At 41.6% G+C, this 23,465-nt stretch overlaps 1 protein-coding gene across 4 annotated transcripts in view; it reads right to left on the bottom strand.

The window, feature by feature from the left end:
- Positions 1-3,515: 3,515 nt before the first annotated feature.
- LOC148524991 (uncharacterized) overlaps positions 3,516-23,465 on the bottom strand; it is a 465,228-nt gene continuing 445,278 nt past the window's right edge. For 3 of the 4 annotated variants that reach the window (XM_088471429.1, XM_088471433.1, XM_088471432.1), the window contains 3 exons: positions 20,238-20,270; positions 16,408-16,510; positions 3,516-5,901 (listed from right to left, as the gene is read on the bottom strand). In XM_088471429.1, the coding sequence (XP_088327555.1) occupies positions 5,455-5,901; positions 16,408-16,510; positions 20,238-20,270 (583 nt within the window). In that variant the 3' untranslated portion in view covers positions 3,516-5,454. The remainder of the gene's footprint in view (positions 5,902-16,407; positions 16,511-20,237; positions 20,271-23,465) is intronic. The other variant, XM_088471430.1, reaches the window with a different exon arrangement.

Below are 23,465 nucleotides of genomic sequence, written 5' to 3'. Positions count from 1 at the left end.
TTTTTTTCTAAGTATATAGCAGCTACATAATGGAGGTAAGGTGCACTCAGGGAGATTGCTGGACTCTTCAGGGAGATTGCTGCTATTTCAGGGAGTCTCCCTGACAATCAGGGAGAGTTGGCAAGTACTGTATTATAGGTTTAACTCGACATAGATACACAGTGGTCGGTGATGGAGGCTGAATGATCCTATGAGCAGCAACAAGCCAGAGACAGGGCTGGGATGGAATGGATTCATTTGTTCCTGTCCCTGACTGCTTCAACACAGAGTTATGACCCCAGTATTAAGAAAGCACTGTTGCTATTCCTATGTAGTTGCTACATGTATATCAAATCCAAATATCAGCTCAAAAACACAGCAGGGGGCTGATTCTAAGGGGTAAATTTACTAAAGTGAGAGTTTTTAGAAGTGAGTTTTAGAAGAAATGTTGCCCATAGCAACCAATCAAATTCTAGCTATAATCTTCTAGAAGGTGCTAGTTAAATGTTAAGTAGAATCTGATTGGTTGCTACTTGCTATGCGCAACATCTCTTCTAAAACTCACTTCTAAAAACTCTCACTTTCGTAAATTGACCTCTTGGTAGGCTGCAGCCGTAGCCGTGCCTGCAACTTTACGCTAATTACACAGCCCTTCCCCTGGCGTACAGCAGTGTGACTGAATGTGCAAAGACTGAGACCCCCACTTTGAGTGGCTTTAAAATGCTATACTAGCGCCTGCTGGGTCTTTAGTCACACCACCGAAACTTGCACCAGCCCAATGCGAAGTGCAGACTCTCCGGCCTGCAGTGTGAGTGATGAAGTGTCCCTGTACCCCACCACTATCAGTGGCAGGCCTACGGCATTCCCATGGGATGCAACATCACCGGGCATCTGATTAGCCACCCTCCTGTCAGCGCCCAGGAATGCCCAGCACATTTCTATAACATCTTAGACACCGTGCGTCTGAATTAGTACTGCGACTCTATGCACAAATAACTGGGACAGATGCGCTGTGCGACTTAGATTAATGCACAGTAGGAAAACATCACGTCACTACTGTACATCCCACTTCGGCAGTGCGTGTGCTCATAATCAGGCCCCAGGTGCACATCTGTATCTGTATAAAAGAGGAACATCACACAGGTTTAATGCATGTAATAAAATGTGCACCCATGTTTCTTATATGTTGGTCAGAGAAAGGGGAAGACACATTCTGTGTATGAAACTCACCTAATGCCATAGTGGTTGGTATATACTTTACGTTATTATACAGGCACACACTGATATGTTCTCTTTGTGTATTTGAAACACTTGTAAGGTAAGATTAGGGATGTGCGCCGGACCATTTTTGCTGGATTTGGATTTGGTTCTAATTCGTTGTTCAGCTTTGGATTTGGATTTGCCAAACTGCGGTGACTGGCTTTGGATTTGGATTTTTTTACAAAAATTTACAAAAAAAGCTAAAATCACATAAATTGGGCTTTTTTTTCTTCCTAGAGTATTATTAACCTCAATAACATTAATTTCCAGTCATTTACAGTCAATTTAGACCACCTCACAGTTTAAATTATAGTTTTCACCATTATTGGCCAAAGGTTGCAGTGAGCTGACTGGTTACTAAGCGACAGAGCAGCGACACAGACACCACAGTATAAAGCACATCTATGACACATTGCCACACAGCAGTGGCAGAAAGGAAATGCAGAGCAAGATGGAATGGTCCTTGGGCCCTCCCACCCACCCACCCAATGGGGTAAGGCCAGCAAAGTCACAGTACTTGTATACACAGGTGGCTACGGCCCAATGAGTCAAAGTGCACAATCTTATTCACATTACACCGCACATAGTGCCCCTGATTCACATTACACCATAAAGTAGTGTCTCTTATTTATGTTACGACACACAGTAGTGTCCCTTTTACACAATGTGCCCCTTATAAAATGCCCACAGCAATAGTGTCCCTTACACAATGCCCCCAGCAGTGGTGTCCCTTACACAATGCCCCCAGCAGTGGTGTCCCTTACACAATGCCCTCAGTAGTAGTGCCCCCTATGCAGTGCCCCTCAGTAGTATGCCCCCATTAGTAGTGCCCCTAGTTGTATGCCCCCAGTAGTATGCCCCCATTACAAGTGCCTCTAGTAGTATGCCCCCATTACAAGTGCCCCCAGTATTTGTGCCCCCATTAGTTATGCCCCTTGTAGTATGCCCCTATTAGAATAAGTGCCCCAGTAGTTGTTTCCCTTGTAGTATGCCCCAAGTAGTTATGCTCTTGTAGTATGCACCCATTACAATAAGTGCCCCCAGTAGTTATGCCCCTTGTAGTATGCCCCCATAAGAATAAGTGCCCCCAGTAGTTATGCCCCTTGTAGTGTGCCCCCATTTAGAATAAGTGTCCCCAGTAGTTATGCCCTATCACAGTGGTCTGCCCTACACTAGAGGAGCCCTGACGTCGGATTCTCTCGCGAGAATCCGACATCAGGAGGCCGCCGTTCGGCCCTGAACGGGGATCCGAGTCAGGCGGGGAACACCCGAACAGGATTCGGGTGGACTCCGATCCCCTATGTTCGGAGCAGTTCGGATTTCACAGAATCCGAACCGCTCATCTCTAGGTAAAATCCTCATATTTTATAGAATTTGAATCTGGGACAGGACACAAGATGGTGATGTTGATTAACTACACCGGTCTCTCTTAATGAAACATTTGCAAGCCAGACATTATAAGGCTGATTCTGAGTCGTACGATTGCTTTTGCTGTAGTCACCTCTGCGACTATATACTAATGCTAAGATAAGCCTTTAGATGCTACCATTCATCAAACCATTGACACTTGTACCTGCACTATGGTAGGTGCAGAGGTTATGCCCTTCTCAATAGATTTCTGCATGCGTGCTTCACAAATCGCAACGGCGAATCTGTATGAACACATACAGAACACATGTGTAGTGTGACATAGATGCGTGTGCAGTTTTAAAAAAACGCTCAACTCCGTCCTACATTGACATGGCATGCGAGTCAGAATCAGACCCTACAGTATACATTAGGGGTGGGCAATAAGCGGCCCCCCAGATGCTGTAGAACGACACCTCCCAGCATGCCCTGCCACAGTTTTGCTATTTGGCCATGCTAAAACTGTTGCAATGCATGCTGGGATTTGTAGTTCATCAACAGCTGGAAGGACGCTTATTGCACACCCCTGGTATACACAGTCTATTCCAATCCCTACCAATACAGTAAGGGCAATTCTTCCATGTGAGACTCTGAATGTAGGTGGCAGGTCTCTATCTCATGTGATCTGTCAACTCTTTAAGCTTCTCTTCTACCTGCTTTTGCTTTGGCTTTAAAATTGCTAATAACAACAACAACAACTAAAATCATGTAATTTGGACCTGTTCTTGTTCCTACAATGTTATTATCAATAACATTAATAATTACCAGTTAAGTTTTACCACCTCACAGCTCATAATATTGTTTTAATCAATATTGGCTAAAGCAGGGTGAAACTAAATGACAGAGCAGCAGCACAAATACATGGCAGTTTAAAAGAATATAGACTGTTTTCATTATTCAAGAACTAATAGCCTAAAAGTAAAAGCCTAGAAAAAAATATAATATAATACCAACACTTCTCCAAACACCAAGTCACAGGCCTCAACAGGTAAATGGAGATGGAGTAACAAGTTAGTAGTCTTTACACCAATACAGCAGGATGAGCAAAGCCCATAATGAATGGTAGTGCATGATGGAATTGTCCTTGGAATGGGAGTGTTGTATATTAAAAAGGACAAACCAAGCACTTCTGCGACTGGGACTGACACTTTTGTGACTGAAGTGTTTGGTTGTTTGGGCCTCCACAAAAGAAAACATTTGGTGGTTTAGTAAAACCAAGCTACCAATGGGCATCATGGATTAAGTGATGTGCTGTGCAATAGGATGGTGGCTGTCATACCGGTACTTGTTTTGTTTCTCCTTGCAAAGTATTGTTTCAAAATCAATTGTTGTTTGAAACTACTAGTCTTCTTGGTTCTCTTCGGTGATGGTGACTCACCACTAGCAGCAGCAGCCCTAGCATGCCAGGGTTCTTCTTGGGAATCCTGGATAGGGGGGGAGTCTGTTTGCTTTTGCAGGACTACCTCTGATCACTATTGAGGTTAATGAATCTATCCATGCTGCTGGTAGCTGATGCTGGACTGCTTGTTATTATTTTACATGATTTTTCTGATTTTGATAAATAATTTGCATGAACTCGCTGCAAATGATGTAACAGGGAGGAGGTACCTAGCTGGTTAACATCCCTACCTTTACTAACTTTGGCTATAGAAATGGTACAGATGCCTTGACAAATGTTGTCAGGATTTGGGTAAAAATGATACCACACAAAAGAGGTGGCTTTTTTGCGCTTATGTCTCCATGCTGTGATGGAGATTGCAGAATTATGGGGGGTTTGGGGGTTCTGCCTATTTTGTTAGTCCCAGGCCCCACAATTTCTGAAGGTAACCCTTCCTAAAATGGTGTGAGCCTTTTCTTGCCATGGAGTGTGTTGTATGGCAGGTTGGCAATTTTACATTTTTCAGCAGTAACTTTTCCCTTCATAGTGCATGTTGCCTTTAAGATTTTGAAATACTTTTTAGATATGAGGCGCTCCTTTGTACACCTTCTTTTCTCTTTACCACCTTTAGTAGATGTTGAAGGAGTACTTGGTAGCAGCACTAGTACTGGGTTGCTCTTCTTCTATCAAATGATCCATAATTGATTTTGTTTTTCATGCCAGTACAGGAGTAAAGCTACTGTAGTTGAACTTAACTGCAACACACCAAGTGAATTTACAATGTGATAGGGAAATGAGGGACTGTTACCTTTACCAAGCAGTTTTACTAAAAGACTGCAGTTTTTTTTACACAGTAATATATGCTGCATTTCCAAGATACACACTCCTGAAATACTATTTAAATTGAATTATAAAATGTGTGATACATTTTTTTTATATAATATTATTATATACAGTATATTATTTGCGCCACTATTGATAACATATATTACTTGATAACATCTTCAACCACTTACCTTTCTTATTAATAATGCTACGGAGGCATATCTTCCAACTGTCCTGATTTCTAAATGTTGGAAAGTATGCCAGGGTCTAGATAATACTCTTCAGGAAAGTATATCACTTTACTTATCCGGTATTAGCTGTAGATGATTAGGACTCTATGATTGTGGAGCACATTACCTATGCCCTTTGACTAAGTAAGAAGACACCTTTACATACATGGCTATACTGGTAATGAATTAAACTGATGGACAGATAAATATATCATACTGCACAGGCTTCCTTTTCTGATTCCATTCCTCGCCCCATCCCCAGCCCCCTTTCTCTGATTTTGCAGTAGTTATGACATTGATTTTATTTTTTCATGTTATTTTTTTAAAAAATTCTCCAAAATGCAATAAAATATATTCATACACTGTGTTAATCTTTCATTTTCTAGGGGTTGCTATATATTTTTGTATTTGATTCGTTAGGCCATTCATTTTTTCTGTCCAGTATTCCGTGTTCTCTTGTAGCTGACCGGAAAGTTCTTCAACACATTGTATCCAGAACTTTTTGTCTTCTGAATCTTGTATCACTACCTGCCCCATGTCTCTCTCTGAAAGCTTTGTTTCTTTCTTTTGGAAGAGATTCTCAAGTGGTTTGTGAGGCCCTGGGTTCTGATATGGCAAGTTCTTGTGGTTGACGGATAGAACAGTCTTTGGTGGTGACTCTTGCCAGAGGAAATCTCCCTCTTCTTTACCTTTCACATGAGCAAAAAAGTTAGAGAGAGTTTGATTGCATGCTTGCAAATGAAGTTCAGACTGTTGGCATCTAAGTTTCTCATCTTCCAACTGCTGCCGCAAACATCCATTTTCTTGACTTAATTCATTCAGCTGGGTGAGAGGAAGACACAATGATTATCTGATTTTCCATATTTTGTATTAGATATAGGGGGAGATGTATCGAGCATTCTGAAGAGTGTAAAAGTGGGCAAGTGGAGTAGTTGTCCATAGCAACCAGTCAGCTTTAAGGTTGCATTTATCAGGTACCTTCTATAAAATCTCAGGTAGGATCTGATTGGTTGTTGTGGGCATATTCTCAATTTGTCCACTTCTCAACTCTTTAGAAGGCTTGATACATCGCTCCCCATAGTTACTTGTTTGAACATTGTATACCTAAACCACTTTGTCTGTCTAAGCGCATATCAGTTTTAATGAAAATAGTTCAACATTTAAACCTTTATTTAAAAATCAAAACAAAATACAACTAAAAAACAGAGCATCTGTGCTACTTTTCTGATTAATGGACATAGCAGATATAATGTAACTAATAACCAGGAAAATCAAAAACAAGCAAAAACAATTTGTTAAAGTAAATAAGAAAATTTTAAACACAATATACAGAAGTGTCCTCATACCCTGTGGCTAAAGTCGCGGCAAATTGCCCGTCTCAAAGTGCCAGATCCCAGCGACTATTAAGTGCCAAGTGTCTTTCTCGGTCACATTGTGCATTTTATTTGCATAAATAAAACAACTGGAAGTGACAAAACTACTTTGCTAGATTACACTGATTAATTTGATGTGTGACATTTGTACATAAGTGTGCAACGAAGTCTGAATCTGTGTACGAAGTGCTAAGATGAAGAGGCCGCTACTTTATCTCATGCCAAGTACCATTAATGTATGCTTCATCTGCGACTTTATATATGTTTAAAAATATTTCCTGTGCAGTTAAAGTCACAGCCCAGCATCTCTTGTACAGTGTTTCACTGCATAAGATGCAAAATGTAAAGAAGAATATGGTATGTTATACCTCCCAGTCACGCCATATGGCGTATAAGGTGACACTAGGTGTATAAGGACACATCTGTAGATTATGCATTTGCATTTTCAGACTTAAATAAAAAATGTCTCTTCCTCAGGATTAAACTTTATAAATCTGTGGAAGATGTAGTGGTTCGATGTAAAATGTTTATCTTGGTGACCGCCATTGCCTAAAAAGATTGTTTATGAAAATTGTTTTACTAAACTGTAAATAAAGGATGCTCTAAACACCTTACACATTATATATGATGTCCTTCCATTTGGCAGTGCACATTACCACTTTATGCGATTGCCTAGAATCATCAATTTTCCTGTGCATCTATATGGGTCACTTAATAAACCTAAAACATTAGCGATGTTACTGGTCATGAAATGCCTTCACCTCCATCACACTGAATTGCATTCCCCCCAACAACATATTTGGTGTGCCTACAACACAGATTGATATTTTTAAATGATGTGATGAATCACATTCCCACCACCAGCACTCTACAACTTTCAAATGAAGTGTGTTGAGTGCAGAAACAGGGCCAATAACTGAACTGAGATATGTCCAAAGCTAATAATTCGGGTGCTTCCACATTGTGGTTTAAAGCCCTTATTGATATCAACTGGGATTTCCTCCAGAATCAATCATATGCAAGACATTACTAAAATAAACCAGCTGATCTATAACAGCAATGATAGATAGAAAGATAGATAGATAGATAGATAGATAGATAGATAGATAAAAAGTAATGACACACCAAGGTTGATGCTTAAGCGGAAGATGTTTATTCAGTAGAAGGGTGACATTCAGGGGCGTATCTATAATGGGTCCAAGGGGTCCCAACTCCGTACACCCTGCACCCATATGCTCTTTATACTTTCCTGTCCATTGTTTCCAGAGTGTTGCTCTGCAGGGCTGAGCCAGTACTGCAGAGTAGCAAAAATCACTGGGAAAATGGTGGCTGACATTTTCCTGGTGACTCGCACATGCCTAGTACTGCTGTCCCCGGGAAAACGGTGTGCACGCCATTGTCCTGGAAACCCGCGCATGCGCAGTAGTATCTGGCACTAAGCCACTATCTAGTGCACCCACCATGGCACCACTAGAGAGATAAGGGGCCTGCACTGAGTCTGCACACATGCCCCCTCCTTTCTTAAAACGCGTGCCCCCTCCTCTCTTAAAAATGGTGACATTTCATTTTTCACAGGATCTCTGCTCAAGCTCACGTCCTTAGATAGACAGACAGACAGACAGACAGATAGATAGATAGATAGATAGATAGATAGATAGATAGATAGATAGATAGATAGATAGATAGATAGAAAAAGGAAATAACATGTTTAATGAAGAAATAATAAAAAAAGTCGCTCACATGGAAAAACACATTTTTAATTCTGGTTTAGTGTATTTCTGTGACATTAACTCAAAGAAGATACTGTAGTTACTTGTGTTTTTCTAAATTGTTGGCGTTGTTTAGAGTGATGTGAAGTAATGGTTGAATAACTGTATAGCTAATTCGAAGTGAGGGGACATAAGTATACATTTGTAGAGTTTTAATATGTTACAAAGCAATGTATTCATTTGTTAGGATGGATTTATTTAAAGATGGTTAATAGTACTGTAAAATGAGTTTTTACATTTTATCTTTAGCATGTGTTATAATACATTTCTAATTATATTATTATTATTGCAGCAAGTGTTTTTTTTTGTTTTGTTTAGCAATCCAGCATTTGGAAATCTGCCTCTAGAAATCCTGAATTTACCCCTGAACTAATAACAGATCTGTGAAAGAGACAAATGTTACAAATCATATGTAATCAGTATCTTTCAAATTTGTCTTTGCCTGTGACTTTTTTGCTACCAGTGTGAAATCCTAGGCTTATATGACTTTTTCCCTACTCTTGTACAATCCTGGGTACCTGTGTCTTTTTTGCTATCAGTGTGAAATCGTTTGTTCCCCTGACTGTTTTCTACTAGTGTGCATTCCTAGGCTTCTATGCCTCTTTTATTAGTGTGCAAACCTCAACTCCTGTGACTTTTTTGCTACCTGTATGCAATCCTCAGCTACTGTGATTCTGTGCTATCAGTGTTAAATCCTTTGCTCCTGTGTCTCTTTGCTATTAGTATGCAATCCCCACGTCATGTGACCCTCTGCTACTAGTGTGCACTCCTAGGCTCAATTAATTATGTGCAACTAGTGTCCAACCCAAGGCTCCTGTGACTCTTTGCTAACAGCATGTAATCCTTGGCTCCTGTGACCCTTGCTTACCAGTAATAAAACCTCAGCTCATGTGACTTTGCAACCTGTGTGTTTTTTGCGACCAGTTTGACTCTCTACTAACAGTGAACAATCCTCAGCACATGTATCTCTTGGTTACCAATTCACCTAATGTGACTTTGCTACTGTGTGTAACCAGGACATACCTTCCCATTAATAAGCATTGTTTATTCCACATGTCTAAACTTTAATAAAGTTTGCTACATTTTTTTTAACAATCTCTGACTTGCTTACTAACAGCTGTCTTTCTACAATGACTAGTTCACCTTCCAGGTCTCCATTAACCACTGTCTCCCCTTAATCCAACCATATCACACAACCACCTGTAGTTTCACAAAAATTATAATTGTAAATGCTACTCTAACATTGGTGGTTGATAATCCTTCTGCCATACAATAGCCAAACTTTACTCTACCACCACCAGCTACCATTGTCATTACACTACCTTATGTATCTGGATGTAGTCATATGACCGGCGGTCACAAGGCCGCCAATCACAATCCTGACATCGGAATGCCGGCTATGGATTTATGATAAGCGTTGAAATACTGCGCGGGGGGAGGGTTAGGATTAGAGAGTCTAGTAGGGTTAGGGTTAGGTTTTGGGGGGAGGATTAGAGTTAGGCACCCCTAGGGGAGAGGGTTAGGGTTAGGCACCCCCAGGGAGAGGTTAGGGTTAGGCATCCCCCCCGGGAGGGTTAGGTTTAGGGAGCAGTAAGGGGGATTAGAGTTAGGCACCCCAGGGGATAGGTTAGGGTTAGGCACCACTAAGGGAGGTTTAGGGCGTATGCTGTCGGGATTTGAACCGGCGGCTATTTAATCCCATTTCTATGTATCAAGTGTTCTTTGTACCTCTTTTAAGATCATTTGAATAGATGCATATTACCAACCAAGTATTTAATGTGACTGTACAGTATGTTATTTTTCAAAGACCTGCATAAATGTTGACACTTGGTCGATATTTTTCTTAACATTATTATTTATAAACTACAAAGAACAATTCCCCCTTTCAACATGTTTGATGCAATTATACCAGTATATTCATAATCTCTGGAATTTATAAGTAATTCTTCATTGAAGAGTAGAATGTGAAATTCAAAAATTATCTCCTGATCAAATTTGACATGCCGGAATTTGTAGTGCTCCAATGTTGTTTGAGATATATTTATTCATGACAAGCTTAGGTACAGTGGGCCATCAACAAATTGTACTTGTAAACCATTTAGGAATACTGATAAAGATAGAATCCTTTCCTTCTCTTCATACCTAGGGGGAGGAGAAGTTGCCTAAAACAACCAATCAGCTTCTAACTGTCTTTTTAGTGACTGTGCTAGACAAATGACAGAAGCTAATTGGTTGCTTATCTATAAAAATAATTAAATAACGGTACTATTACTACTACCAATTGTAACAGCAATAATATAAGCAATAATGGTAACTTAAAGGAGGTCAGTATCATTGTCATTAAATTAGCATCATCAATAATATTGGAATCAGTAGGGGTGAAGAGCCGGAAGCTAAAAAAGTTAAGTACAACTAACCCTATTCTACCCCCTAACCCTCCTTTTGGGGTGCCTAACCCTAATCCCCCCCTAAGTGCCTAAACCTAACCCCCCCTTCCCCGCAGCCTAAACCTAAGTCTCCCGGGGGGTGCCTAACCATAACCTCCCCATAGGGGTGCCTAACCCTAACCCCCCCTTCCCCTAGCCTAACCCTAACCTTCCCGGGGGGGATGCCTAACCCTAAGTCCCCCACAGCAGCCCCTAACCTAACCCTCCCCCCGCACCCAGCTTACCTTCAGTTGGTATGCCGGGTGTCAGGCTCCCAGCATAGGTCTAATGACAGGTGTCGGGATTTCGACGACTGTCATTAGTACCTTGCCAGGATTAGACAGTCGGGAAGCCGGAGGTCGGCATTGCGACCGTCGGCTTCCTGACTGCTTCCCTTAATACTGTATCAGGCTAAAATACAATACATGTTCTTACAGTATGCTGTAATTGTAATATGGTCTTAGGTACTATTATAGTAGATTTTTCATTTAGCATACAGAAAATACATACAGTAATGGATTTAGCTATAGATATATATTTAATTTGTTTTTTAAGTATTAAATATAATATCTCCAAACTTTATTATGTGTTTGATAATGTTACAGTTTTAAAATAGTTGTACTAATTATTGGAGATGTAAAGATTAGTTATTAGATGTAACTCAAATGCTGTATTTAGCCATTTGGATGTTAATTAAAAGATCATTCTGTAGTTTCAAAAAGGATACAATACAAGCTATTGAATCTTGTCTGCAGAATAATGGACAATAATGTAAAGTTCATAAAGCTTTTTAGGTATTTGATATTATCAGGGTTTTATCCTTCTATTTCCCTTTTAGGAACGTTTAAAATAATAGTAATAATAGCTTTAATAATTGGAATCAAGTTTAGTGTCACTTATCTTTATCTAACATAATCTATTCATCTGTGCAATCTCCACTTCCATTTATCACTTTCTAACAGTCATTGTGGGTAAGACAAGGCTCTAAGCTAGAAATTCACAAATGAATACAGTAGCTCACATGTTATACAGGGTTCCAGTGAAGCTCTGTCCTTCATGCCAGGGTCATAAACCTACTGTACACAGACATCAGATTATATTCATAAAGAATAACAATGTGAATAATGCATCACCTATGTAGCGCTCGTTAACCCTTTCCCTACCAGTGACCCATGCCAAAATTGTGCCTCAGCAGGCCGCACCAATTTTCCAATTTTCACTTTTTGTCTTGTTTAACAGCAAATAATATTTTTATACTACCTACACACATTTTATAATATTTGGTTCAATACAGATGAGGTTCTCCTTTTTTTAAAAAATATCAGAGTAGAACATATTCTTAATTTAAGGGCATTATAAGGGGAACATTTGAGAAGCATTCTTGAAAATGTGGCTTTTAGTGGTTCTACTCTCTTTACAGGGGCATATTTACTATTTATTTGGAATTGGCCTAGTTAATTATAATTTCTTATAGCAGCAATAGAAAATTAAATTAAGAATTTGCAAAAAACAACATATGCAAGGACGGGCGCTCCGAAAACGCAAAGGGGTTGTCAGAATGTCCAAAACGTAAAGTGATTGCTAATACAAAAATATTACTTTTAGTATAAGACCATATAAAAAATGTTGGCTATAGGCTACATTGGCTAACGCATTCCGGAACTTGGTAAATGTGACAGATTAGCAGCACCCATAGAAAGCAATGGGTGCTGTTTTTGCAATACTATGGAGGGATCACAGCAGTGTTAGAGATATCTCCTACGTCCCCTCTTCTGGGAATACTTCATATTAGTATGAATCCCTTGAAAACAGAGATTTCTCACAATATCCCTTTGGTAAATGTGCCCCTAAAACTGAAAATGGAGTATTTAGACAAATGTGGGAGGATTGTTAAAAGAGGAGGGATCCAATGGAGGCATTATTTTATTATAATATAATGAATTAATATCTCATATATTTGTCTCATATGCAGTGGCAGAAATATAGCAGGTGCATCTACAATGACGCACAGAGGTAAAGTCGTCTGTCAATGCCAGGATACCGCACCCCCCTCTAAGGTTCCCACTCCCCAAAGAGGCGCCTGGAATGTGGGCCAGGAGGTTAACTGTGCACCTACCCAAATTTGTTTATGGGTCATGGGCATTGACTTTTGCACCCTGCTCATTTGTTCACCTTAGACCTCTTTTAACTATTCCTCACCATACAAGGCAAACAGGTTAACCTATAAGTCAGTGTTTTATAATGCATTATGAGAATATTTATTCCTCAAGCAATTTCTACACTATTACTAAATAAAGAAGGGGTAGAGATGTGCAGTAACTCTCACCTTCCCAATAATGAACATACCACGATTCACATTTATTTTTATTGTTTTACATATACTTGTTATTTGGCAATTGATTGTAAATTATTCAACATATCTGGGTTAATGAAGTCTCTTATTTAAATGTATGTCTATGGTGCCAACCAGTGGCGGATTTACCTAGGGGCTGTGGGACTGCAGTCCCCTCAGTAAAATCTGTCACCCGCAGGATCTGCTTAGCAGTGGCGGTGACTTCTCCCTGCTGATCACAGCCAGACAGGCAGTCTCAGGGGGAGGTGTTTTTTGGTCCCTGGGACTGCCAGTCCGAACTGCAACAGCAGAGAGAGTGCTTCCCATAGGAAACCACTCCCCTGCTAATACAGCAGCCCTATCTGGCTTCTAGGGGCTGCAGCTGATGCAGTTCCTAGAGGCCAGTCTATTTGATAGCAGCACCTCCTTATTTAGGCTTAAGCCCGCCTCCCATCATCGGCCTTAGCTTTAATCATCGGGATGGCATAGAGTGCAGAACCCCCCCCCCCTCCCCCGGCTAGACAGGTAAGGAGCCACTGCTGGTGCCAATCCCCCCATTATTATGAAGTCCTCTGGGTGCATGGCTTGGAGTGAATTCAAATTGTGGATGCTTGCTGTCTGTGTCAATGTTTATTTTTACTGTATACTAATAAAATACTTGACATGTATACACTATGAAAGCACCTTCTGTTTGTACTTTCATTTAAGTTTTGATCATGTAAGTTTTAGGGATGCTACAGACTGTAGATAGAGTAGTAGTGATTAAGCAAGGTGCATCCTAGAACTGTTGCAGAGGAGAGGACTTATACAAGACAACGAGCCATATAATGTTCATACCTTCCCATATATTTATTCAAACTGAACTATGCCAACCAAAAAAATATGGGTATAAATGTTGGCCATGAATTTACAGCATCCATTGGGTTTAATTACATTTTAGGCCTCTATATGCAAGGTACAGATGATGACTTTGATTAATCTCCATTCAGATGGGATTTCAATTAAAAATGGTGTTGTAATAGAAATAATGGATCTCTGAGGTGAGTTCTAACAGCATTTGTATCTTATGTGGTTGCAATAAAAGAAGTATCTAACCTTCTATTAGAATGTTGTATGATCATCAGTACAGTTACTTTGAAACTGGTGTATATTAACGTGTCAGGTTTATGTGACAGATACCGCGTCCATATTTCACTTCAAGCAACATTGTATAAGCTGCAATTTCAATTGCATCTGGAAAATAATGACACTTTGCATAAGTCCTGACTGCAACATTTAAAAATACATCTGAAATATTTCTTAAGGCACAATACCAAAGATTGACAGCTGCTGTGTAAAAAACTGTGTCTATTTGTAAATTGTGGGCCTTCCGGATGTTAAGCCATATTGTCGCTTACAATTAGGTTTATAATGATCATGTAACTTTTTTTTTTATGTCTAAGACACAACAATACACACTATGAAGCACTGCAAGGCTGGTCAGCAAGCGGACTAGGTAATTATAGCACACTATCCATGAGACAGTAAACACTAGCGACCTTCCACCAGCTACGACCGAACATGCTGATTATGCAGGGACAATTTAGTTTTCAGTGGTATGGTCATTTTCTAACTATTAGCAGGAAATGAAATGAGATATTTCATTATTATTTAGTATGAAAATTCGGTAGAGAAGTTGCTAAAGATTACTGCGGAATTTATACTTGAGTTACTACACTCATTATTTCAAACATCTTGGTCTGAATCAATATCAGTAATGATTCATTCTTTTGATTAAGAAGTGACTCCATCTGTAGATGTCAGATAATTACCAAGATGACCCATAATGAGAACATTTCACAACTCTCTGACTTAACTTTCTTATTCCCTCAACAGCATAATGACTTCCTGAAAGAGCTTTTTATAGTGTTGCCTATGCTCCTGGGGTTTCTTTTCATGATCAGCCACTATCATTGTAACTTGCTCATTTTTTTTCCCCCTTTTTAAAAAAATAATATATATATATATATAGATATTTATCTATTATAAAAAAACAAACTGCGTGTTGTCAAAAAGTTATTATTTTCCATCTACAAGTCTTAATTGTACTTACAGTACTTAAAAAAATATATATGTGTATTAAAGACAGAGAATAGCTTTAAATTATGATACAGAATGTGCTCTGTTATTCAGTTAAGGACTCAAAGGGGAATTAATCTCTGTTTTATTATATAAAATATTGAAATAAGAAACCTAAGATATTCCTTTGATCTATACACCGGAGGATAGGGGATTTAAAAGTTTGCAAAAATAAATCTAAACTTTCACTGACAGGTTAGCATAAAGCATGAAATGTATTGCGGGTGCAGTGTACAGGGGACATTTTGTAGCTTTCAGATGTGTTACAATATCTCTTGCTACTTGTGCACTGTTTTAGTTGAATAATGACAGCGTACACCATCCCAAGCGTTTGACATAAGCCTAGACAGAAAGTGACTTTTCAGCAGAGGTGGATCTGCAGCATCCCTCTTTCACTAGCATTGAGGGACTTGTAATACCCGAGCAGTTAGATAGCCTGGAATTGTATACCTTTGGTGTAAAACAATGGCATACACTCACATTGGGGCATATGCTGAGTTGGATGGATCTCATTGGACGAATGTATGCATTTGTGCATATCTCTGCCTTATTCGGAGTCAGACAGATCTTTGCCAGACCTGTCTTTTCCGTGTAATGGGCGTTTTGGAGTGGGAACTGGGAGCTGTTGTCTTTGTGGGCGTGTCGTGGGCGTGTATCTTGAGTTCCGTGCTACACCGAGTGGTGCTTATGGAAAAAGGAAGCCTGTTTAAGACAGATCTCTTGCACCTAGCATGGGGCTTGTGCAAGTGCTGCCAAGGATGGCTGTGGATCAAAAAAGATTGGGCGGAGCTGCTTCCCTATTTAGCTGCATGGATCCTTGTATTAGCGCTATGGAGTAAATCAGGCTTCTGCGGTATCACGCAAACAAAGCCACATTGTCACCGTGTCAGAATCAGCCCCTTTCAGCGGCATATTAACGACCGTGTGCAGTGGGCCCTCTCCTCTGAGCAGTGGGCCCCCCAAGCTCCCCCATATTACCTTGTGCCGGCAAGCAGGTCCCTCCTCCTCCTCCGCACCATCTTCCCAGTGATATTCAGGATAATGGCGCATATGTGCACAAGAGAGCAAAGGCTCCAGAACAGTGCCAGAGTCTTCGCATTCACTGTGTGGCACCGTCTTCTAATGATGTGCCGTAGAGAGGAAGGGACCCACTTACCAGCACAAAGTAACTATGCAGGTTGTGTAGTGCGGGGCCCCATTGGACCAATTATAAATACGCCTACAGTATGGCCCTTCATTTACTTGTATCATGACTTCTAAGAAAGAAAATGCAAATAAATACTGTTGGAAGGAGATAGTTTGCACCTTACCTTCTGGTTTAAAAAATGAATTGATCGTATGTTGGTCTTTAGCTTATCATGCATATCTTCAGTGGCAGCTAGGTTCTTTTCCAATAGGCTTGTCTGCTCCTGCCTAATACAATTGAAAGACAAACTGTTCAGACAATGAAGATCAGTTGAAACAAATGATAATTGACAACAAGTAGAGACTTCGAAATGAACAGATACTTTTTTCTTTTGAAAAAAAAAAAAATGCAAAACTGTTTCATCAGCAGATTCAAAGACAAATCTCAAAAGGCAACGATGTAAAAGGCAGATAGGTTGGATATTTTACTCCACAGAGAAGGAAGTGTTTGCTCAAGGGTTCAGACTCCAGCTACGACAGATACCATCCACTTCAGCAGTGTATCAATGCATATGTTCTATAGTATAAGAGGCAATTAATTAGGTCCCCAATGAAAACTTTGCTCTTGGCCAAGAAAGCTTTAAAGCTCAGGGGTTCCCCATCAATGTGTCAAGGCATATTTGTGTGTGTCGCATGAATGTACAGTAGGTGTGATACAGAAAATTCTTTAACATGTAGAAGGGTGATATTTCAACTGTATTATTTTAGCTAAAGGTTTGGGATCCATGTTCTTTATGAATTCTACTAAGAAGTCATTATTTAATAATTTAGCCTGCCTGGATGATGAAGTACATTGCTATATGGATAAATTATTTTACAAAGGAAGCATCACTTTTGAAGATTTTCTCCAAAGAGTCCTTTGTTGCATCTCTGGATAAACATGGCAAAGCGATATTAGGATATGTCTGGGAAGACAAAGGGCAGGGCTAACTTCAGTGTTTACACTTAAATGATAACATCACTCAAAAATTATTTTGCCTAATTAAAATTAATCATGCTGGAATAAATCCTGACACTTAATAAAAATTCTGCCTGAAATAATTTGCTACAAACTAAGAAACACGCTTTATAAAACAGTGCATTTAGGTTTGTTTATGGTTACAGGAATGTTTAAGGAAGTTCTTGGTAATTTTTTGAATGGCAGCAAAATTAGGCCTGATTCAACAAGTATCGTAACTGCGATTACGCGCGCAATTGGCCAATTGTTGCATTCCGTGCATGCATATGCATTGCAGGTCCCGTACGCGAACTAGCCACTGCAATCGGAACTACGATCGCAGAGACTATGCAGACCCATCGGAGAGTGATTGACAGGAAGTTCCTTTTGTAGGAGGTGATGGGGGGGTGGTCGGCGAAACACAGGCGTGCCAGTGCATTCGAACGCCGTTGCAGAGGCGTGCATAAATTATCCACTGCGATGGCATACGCAGCTTGAGTACTCACAGCATATGATGAGGTTAGCAATTCCTGAGTAAGGTCTGCCTTTGTGCAAGTGTGTGTGAGGCTACGATGGTACTCGATGTTACCGATGGTTTCGCAGTCTTGTTAAACATTATGGATGTGTGTAAGGTAAGGTGGTTGTCCTTATATAGTGCTGAAACAGCATAGTGATCACAATGGATTAGCATATCATCGCAGTCAGACTGCGTGCTTAATCCTAGCCAGGATCGCAGTAGAGCATTAGGAGTTATTTTTCCTAAAACATAATGTCCATTATAGTGAATTTAACAGGATTAAGAATAACAACTACAGATGTGTCCTCATGCACCTAGCAATCTATACGCCATAAGAGTACGAGAAACTTTGGGCTGTGACTTTACCCGCACAGAAACATGAACAAATTCTCAGATAAAGCAAACTGGAGCTTGGCATGAGAAAAAGCCGCGGCCGCTGTAACGTAGCACTTCTTACGGAATCGGTATGATTTACCGCCGGACGCATATCGACAACAGCATCCCGGCAGCAGTGGAAATCCCGATCGTCCTCAGGTAAGTATTAGCTAACCTAATTCTACCCCCCAACCATAACCCTCCCTTAGGGGTGCCAAACCCTAACCTCCCCCCCAGTACCTAACCCTAATCCCCCCTCTAAGTCCCTAAACCCCCCTCTGCCTAAGCCTAAATCCCCCGGGGGGATGCCTAACCCTAACCCCCCTTCCCCTAGCCTAAACCTAACCTCCTGGGGGGGTGCCTAACCCTAAGTACCCCCGGGAACCCTAAACCTAACCCTCCCCCCCGGCATCCCTTCGATCAGGATGCCGGGTGTAGGGCTCCCAGCGTATGTCTACTCACAGGAATCGGCATATCGATGCCTGTCTTTAGACCCTTGTCGGGATATGACAGTCGGGAAGCCTGCTGTCGGGATTAGGTCCGCCGACTTCCTGACTGCATACCCTTCTTACACAGGTCTCAGTCGTACACGGATATACAAATGACACACACCTAATTGATCAGTGCAATCTAGCAAAGTAATTTTCTTGCTCACAGTAGTTTTATTTATGTGAATAAGAAGCATATTTTGAGCAAAAATGACGCTCAGTGCGGCTAACTAACACAGAACACGCAGAGAGGGGCTATTTGGTGCGACTAAAGTCACAGTGTATAAGGACACATCTGTAAATCTGTCAGGGTGTATAATGAGCGATAAAATACCTGGGCTGCACTATACAGTACAAGAGACAAAGGTTGGACACAATGCTGCTCTATAGAGACCATTTACAGCACAACAGGAAACAATGAGTCTCAATGTGGGCCCTACATGATGAGCAGCTTTATAAGTGCCCTATACAGTATTGGGAAGATTATATATCTCTCTCTCCCTCTCTATAAACTCACAGTTAGAAGGTGGTTGGATGTGGTGTCTTGGGGATGAGTGAACGGGGCATCAGATGACCAGAGCTTTTGTTCAACTTGTGGGACACAAGTGTGGACAGACCAGGGGCGGAACTTAGCACATCCAGAGGCGGAGATTAGTGTGGCAAGGGACGGAGCTTTGGACTGCATGGAGGCAGAGATTGGGGTGGCCCCCGATGAGGGAAGGGTGGGGGGTGATTAACAGGGCTGCGGATCTGCCGGCCTGGAGGTGAATGGGCAGGGCATTGGAATGCTGTTGGAAGTGAAAGGAGAAAAGTTTTTCCTCCGGTCTGCACTGCACTGACTGGATCCTGTGGGCCTATTTTAATGGGAGGGCCTGGAGCTGCAGCTCTACCTGCCCCATTGTTAATCTGGCCCTAGTCTGCTCTGCACTGACTGGATCCTGAGAGTCTATTTTAATGGGAGGGCCTGGAGCTGCAGCTCCACCTGCCCCATTGTTAATCCAGCCCTGCACACAGTGCTTGATAGGACTTAACATTTCTAGAAAGTAGTGAGGAAAACATACTGTAGTAAAGTTAAAACAAAGGTCCCCAAGCACACTATATGAACACGGTAGTAGTAAAATATGTGCAGGATAGGTACCACAACAAGTGTATAGGTAACACAACAAGTGTAGTGAGCATGTAACAGTCTGCCATTTCATCTGTGTGTACTACAATGCATCAGTACCCTTTCGGATAGAATTTTGATAACATTGTAGTTTTGGCTTTCTTACATGTATTGTTCCCATGTGTTACAATTGCTATGTACGGACATAGCTAAATTAGAATATAATTGTCATCTTTATCATGTTCATGAGGTCTTCACATTTTCTTTTGTTTATTCTCTTTTCTTTATGACATTTCCTATGATTATGAAATGAGTTCATAAGTAATGAATTCGGTAATATACAGCGCCCTCCTCCTACATAAGAATAGGAAATGAGCAGGGAAATAAGAACTGAGTAAATGAGAAAATTATTACAGTTCATTTAATTTCTTTGAACTATTCAATTGCAGCCATAACAAATGGGGTAACTCCCTCATCATCTAAATATAAACAGAAAAAAACACCTCAAGGAGGTATATTGTATGTCCTCTTACCCATGGAGTCCTTGAAATCCTTTCCAAGGTGTCCTGAAACATAAACAGACAACACAGGGGGGATATTGTACTGCCATGGAGTATTTCACGAATATTATATATATAGAAATGTATATTTCCTTCTCAAACTCCATGACAACCATGATGAATGGGCATCACTAGGAGGTACCGGAGTGTGTGACCCACACCAGGTGTCATCCTCCCAGTGGAAAACACCAAAATGCCGGCTTCTCCTCTGGACAGGCAGCTAGGTTATGCATACTAGCATCACAGTGCTCCAGCTCCTGGTCACCGAGGAGAAGCTGGCAGTGCAGGGAGAGGCTGCCCGACACCCTCGGGGACGATGGGCACACCCCAGAGTGATGAAACCGGTGAGCTGTTGTGAGGCCATGCCCCCCCCCCGGTGATGCCGTGCCCCCTTTTTGGGCATGCAAAGGGAGTTTACTGGCCACTGTGGGTGTCACCGACCCCAGTGCCACCACTGTGATTGGATGAAGAATGCACTAGGTCCTACAGAAAGGTCAAAAATTGATCAATATTTCTGTTCAGGAGAGATATACATAAATTGCTCTAACCAGATCTAGGTTATATAATTGCTGTTACTTATCATTAGTTGGCTGAGAGCAAAGAGATGTGAGTGTGATTACTTGCTTCATATGATAAGAGAAACTGTCTTAGATAAGAAAACAGGATTATTTCACACCACCACTTTGGGTGTATAAACATCCATAAAGACTCCTTATACCATAGGTCATGTATTTGTCCCACTTGAAGGACAGACATTATTACTAGCAGAAACAACACTTGGGTGAGCTATTTGTTGGAGTCATCTTGCAAAGGCTCAAAACTAACATACATTAGAGAGCAAGATCCCAATGTATCATAAAATGCTTGTTACAAGATCTAATTCTCTTTGCCATCTTAAAAAAAAAATCAAAAAACAAAGCACCCAGAACGAAGTCTCTTGTCCCGAAAAACACTAACGGCAGACACTCAGCCTTTCATCTGATCCATTCTAAAGATAATAAAATTCTATGGCATGTTTCAGAAGTGGAAGCAGGATCGCTACAAAATAAACCTCTTCCAAATTCTATAGTAATCAGAATAAGAGTTATGTTTGTTTAGCTGGAAGCAGAACATCACTTTGACAAAGATTCAGTTGCAGCTGAATCTCCACATCCTACAAGAGAGTACTGCATGAAGAGCTGGTTGATGGTGCAGAAGATCTTATCAAGGAGGCAGAGACAAAGTTCCAGAAGCGTTCTTCAAGCTACTGTAAAGCAAAGACAACAAGGATCGCTTTTATCTCCACTGCTTTTTTTTATAATTTTCAGTAAGTTATAGGAAGTGAGAAAGAAAGGAGGTAATACTGTACATAATCCATCTGAAAAAGATTAAAAGTGTTGATTTGTATGTGATACTGCCCATATCACCATAATGTTTGTGTTCAGCAGCCTTTTGTTCTACAACAAAAGTGCCATGCACCACTTCTGTAAGTAGATGAGAGTCCCAACTTATGAAGCTAGACCCCGGTGTGACCACAATCCATTCTGGTTTTAAGAAGGGCACTCCATGATCCATTAATGGTGCATGCAGTCACAAGCCATGGGATTTCCTTGTGACCTTTGTAAATCTGATTACATAATCTATAGAAGTCAAACTATAATCCCACTGAGTAAGTAGATTCAATTAAAGATCCTGCATACGAAATCTTGCCCATGGAGAATGCTGAACAGTGGATAAGAATATTCCCAGGAGATAGGGACAGAGGCCCAGATTCAGAGCCGGATGCTCTGACAGAGCGCTCGCTCTGAATCAGGGCCGTCCTTCCTGCTTTTAGAGCGGCCTCCTGGCCGCTCGCATAGCTGTGGGTGACCACCCACAGCTATAGCGAGCGGCCAAATGGTCAAGACCATCGCGACCATCGGGCTTGCGACGAGACCCTTGTGGTAGGGTCTCGTCTGCCGCAAGCCCTGGAGTGCTTTTGGCTCTATCAGAGCCAAAAGCACTCCCACTGACATCGCTTGTGATGTCAGTGGGGCCGGCCCCAGACGGTAGGCGTTCCCATGGTAACACCTCCGTCTGGCCAGCCACACCCACGGCACGCCCACCAAAGGGGGCGTGCGGTCACTCACCATCGACAGCACGCCCCCTTTGTAGCGAGACCCATAGCGACGGCTTGCCCGTCGCTATCCGGGTCTCGCGCATGCGCACGACGGAGCCGGGTCCGTCGTGCGCATGTGCACTGGCCCAACATCGACCCGCTTGCGAGCGGTCAGCGCTCGCGAGCGGGTCTGAATCAGGCCCAGAACCTGTTATGCTAGATGCTGTATTTTGACTAGCCTTTCCTCTGGTAAAGACACTGCATCTATTCCTACTTTCAAGAACTTCATATGTTGAGAAGTCACAAAATGACTTATCGCTGTATTGATGATCTAACCATGTTCCTGTAGGGACTCCATCACCTCAGCTATCCTGTTCCATCTTTCTTTCTGCAAGGAAATCATCCAGCCAGATAAGACTATTCCACACTTCCTGTTTCCTGGAGACCATGAGAACCATCAGCACCTTGTTGAAATTTCTTTTAGATATAGAGAGGTCGAAAAGGAGACAGGTGAACTGGAAGTGATGAATCAGTATGAAAAATTTAAAGAATTGATTAAGTTGAGCTACGAAAGTAATGTTAAGATAAACATCTAGCAGATTGATTGTTCTGTTGCAATACGGAACTAAAATGCATGAATGCAGTCTTATAATTTACCATTATCACAAACATGGTTACTAACTTACTACAGGTTGAGTCTCCCATATCCGAAATGCTCGGGACCAGGAGCATTTCGGATTTTGGATTATTACGGTTTTCGGAATACCTGAGGGGGAGCACAGCGGGAGGCCTGGTGTGTGCTGCGGGTGGGTCCGGAAGGTGTCGCGCGGGTGCTGTGGATGTTGCGGTGGTCCGGCGGGTGGAGCAGGTGTCGTAAGGGGTCCAGCGAGTGAGGCGGAAGGGTCCGGCGGGTAAGGTGAAAGGGTGCAGCGGGTGTCACGAGGGGACCGGCGGGTGACGCAGAAGGGTCCAGCGGCTGCCACTGGGGGTCCGGCGGCTGCTGCGGGGGGTGGCCTGGCATGTGGACCACACCCACACCGCTATTCATTGGCCACTATACTAGTGACGTCATGACGTCAGGTCACGTCGTGACGTCACAGATGCCCTGAAATATTCCGGTTTTT

This window comes from Taudactylus pleione, unplaced genomic scaffold, assembly GCF_031769625.1.
Source record: "Taudactylus pleione unplaced genomic scaffold, aTauple2 ptg000114l, whole genome shotgun sequence".
Taxonomy (NCBI): domain Eukaryota; kingdom Metazoa; phylum Chordata; class Amphibia; order Anura; family Myobatrachidae; genus Taudactylus; species Taudactylus pleione.
The sequence above is the reverse complement of the archived record's forward strand: the minus strand, read 5'-3'. Positions and strand labels throughout refer to the sequence as shown.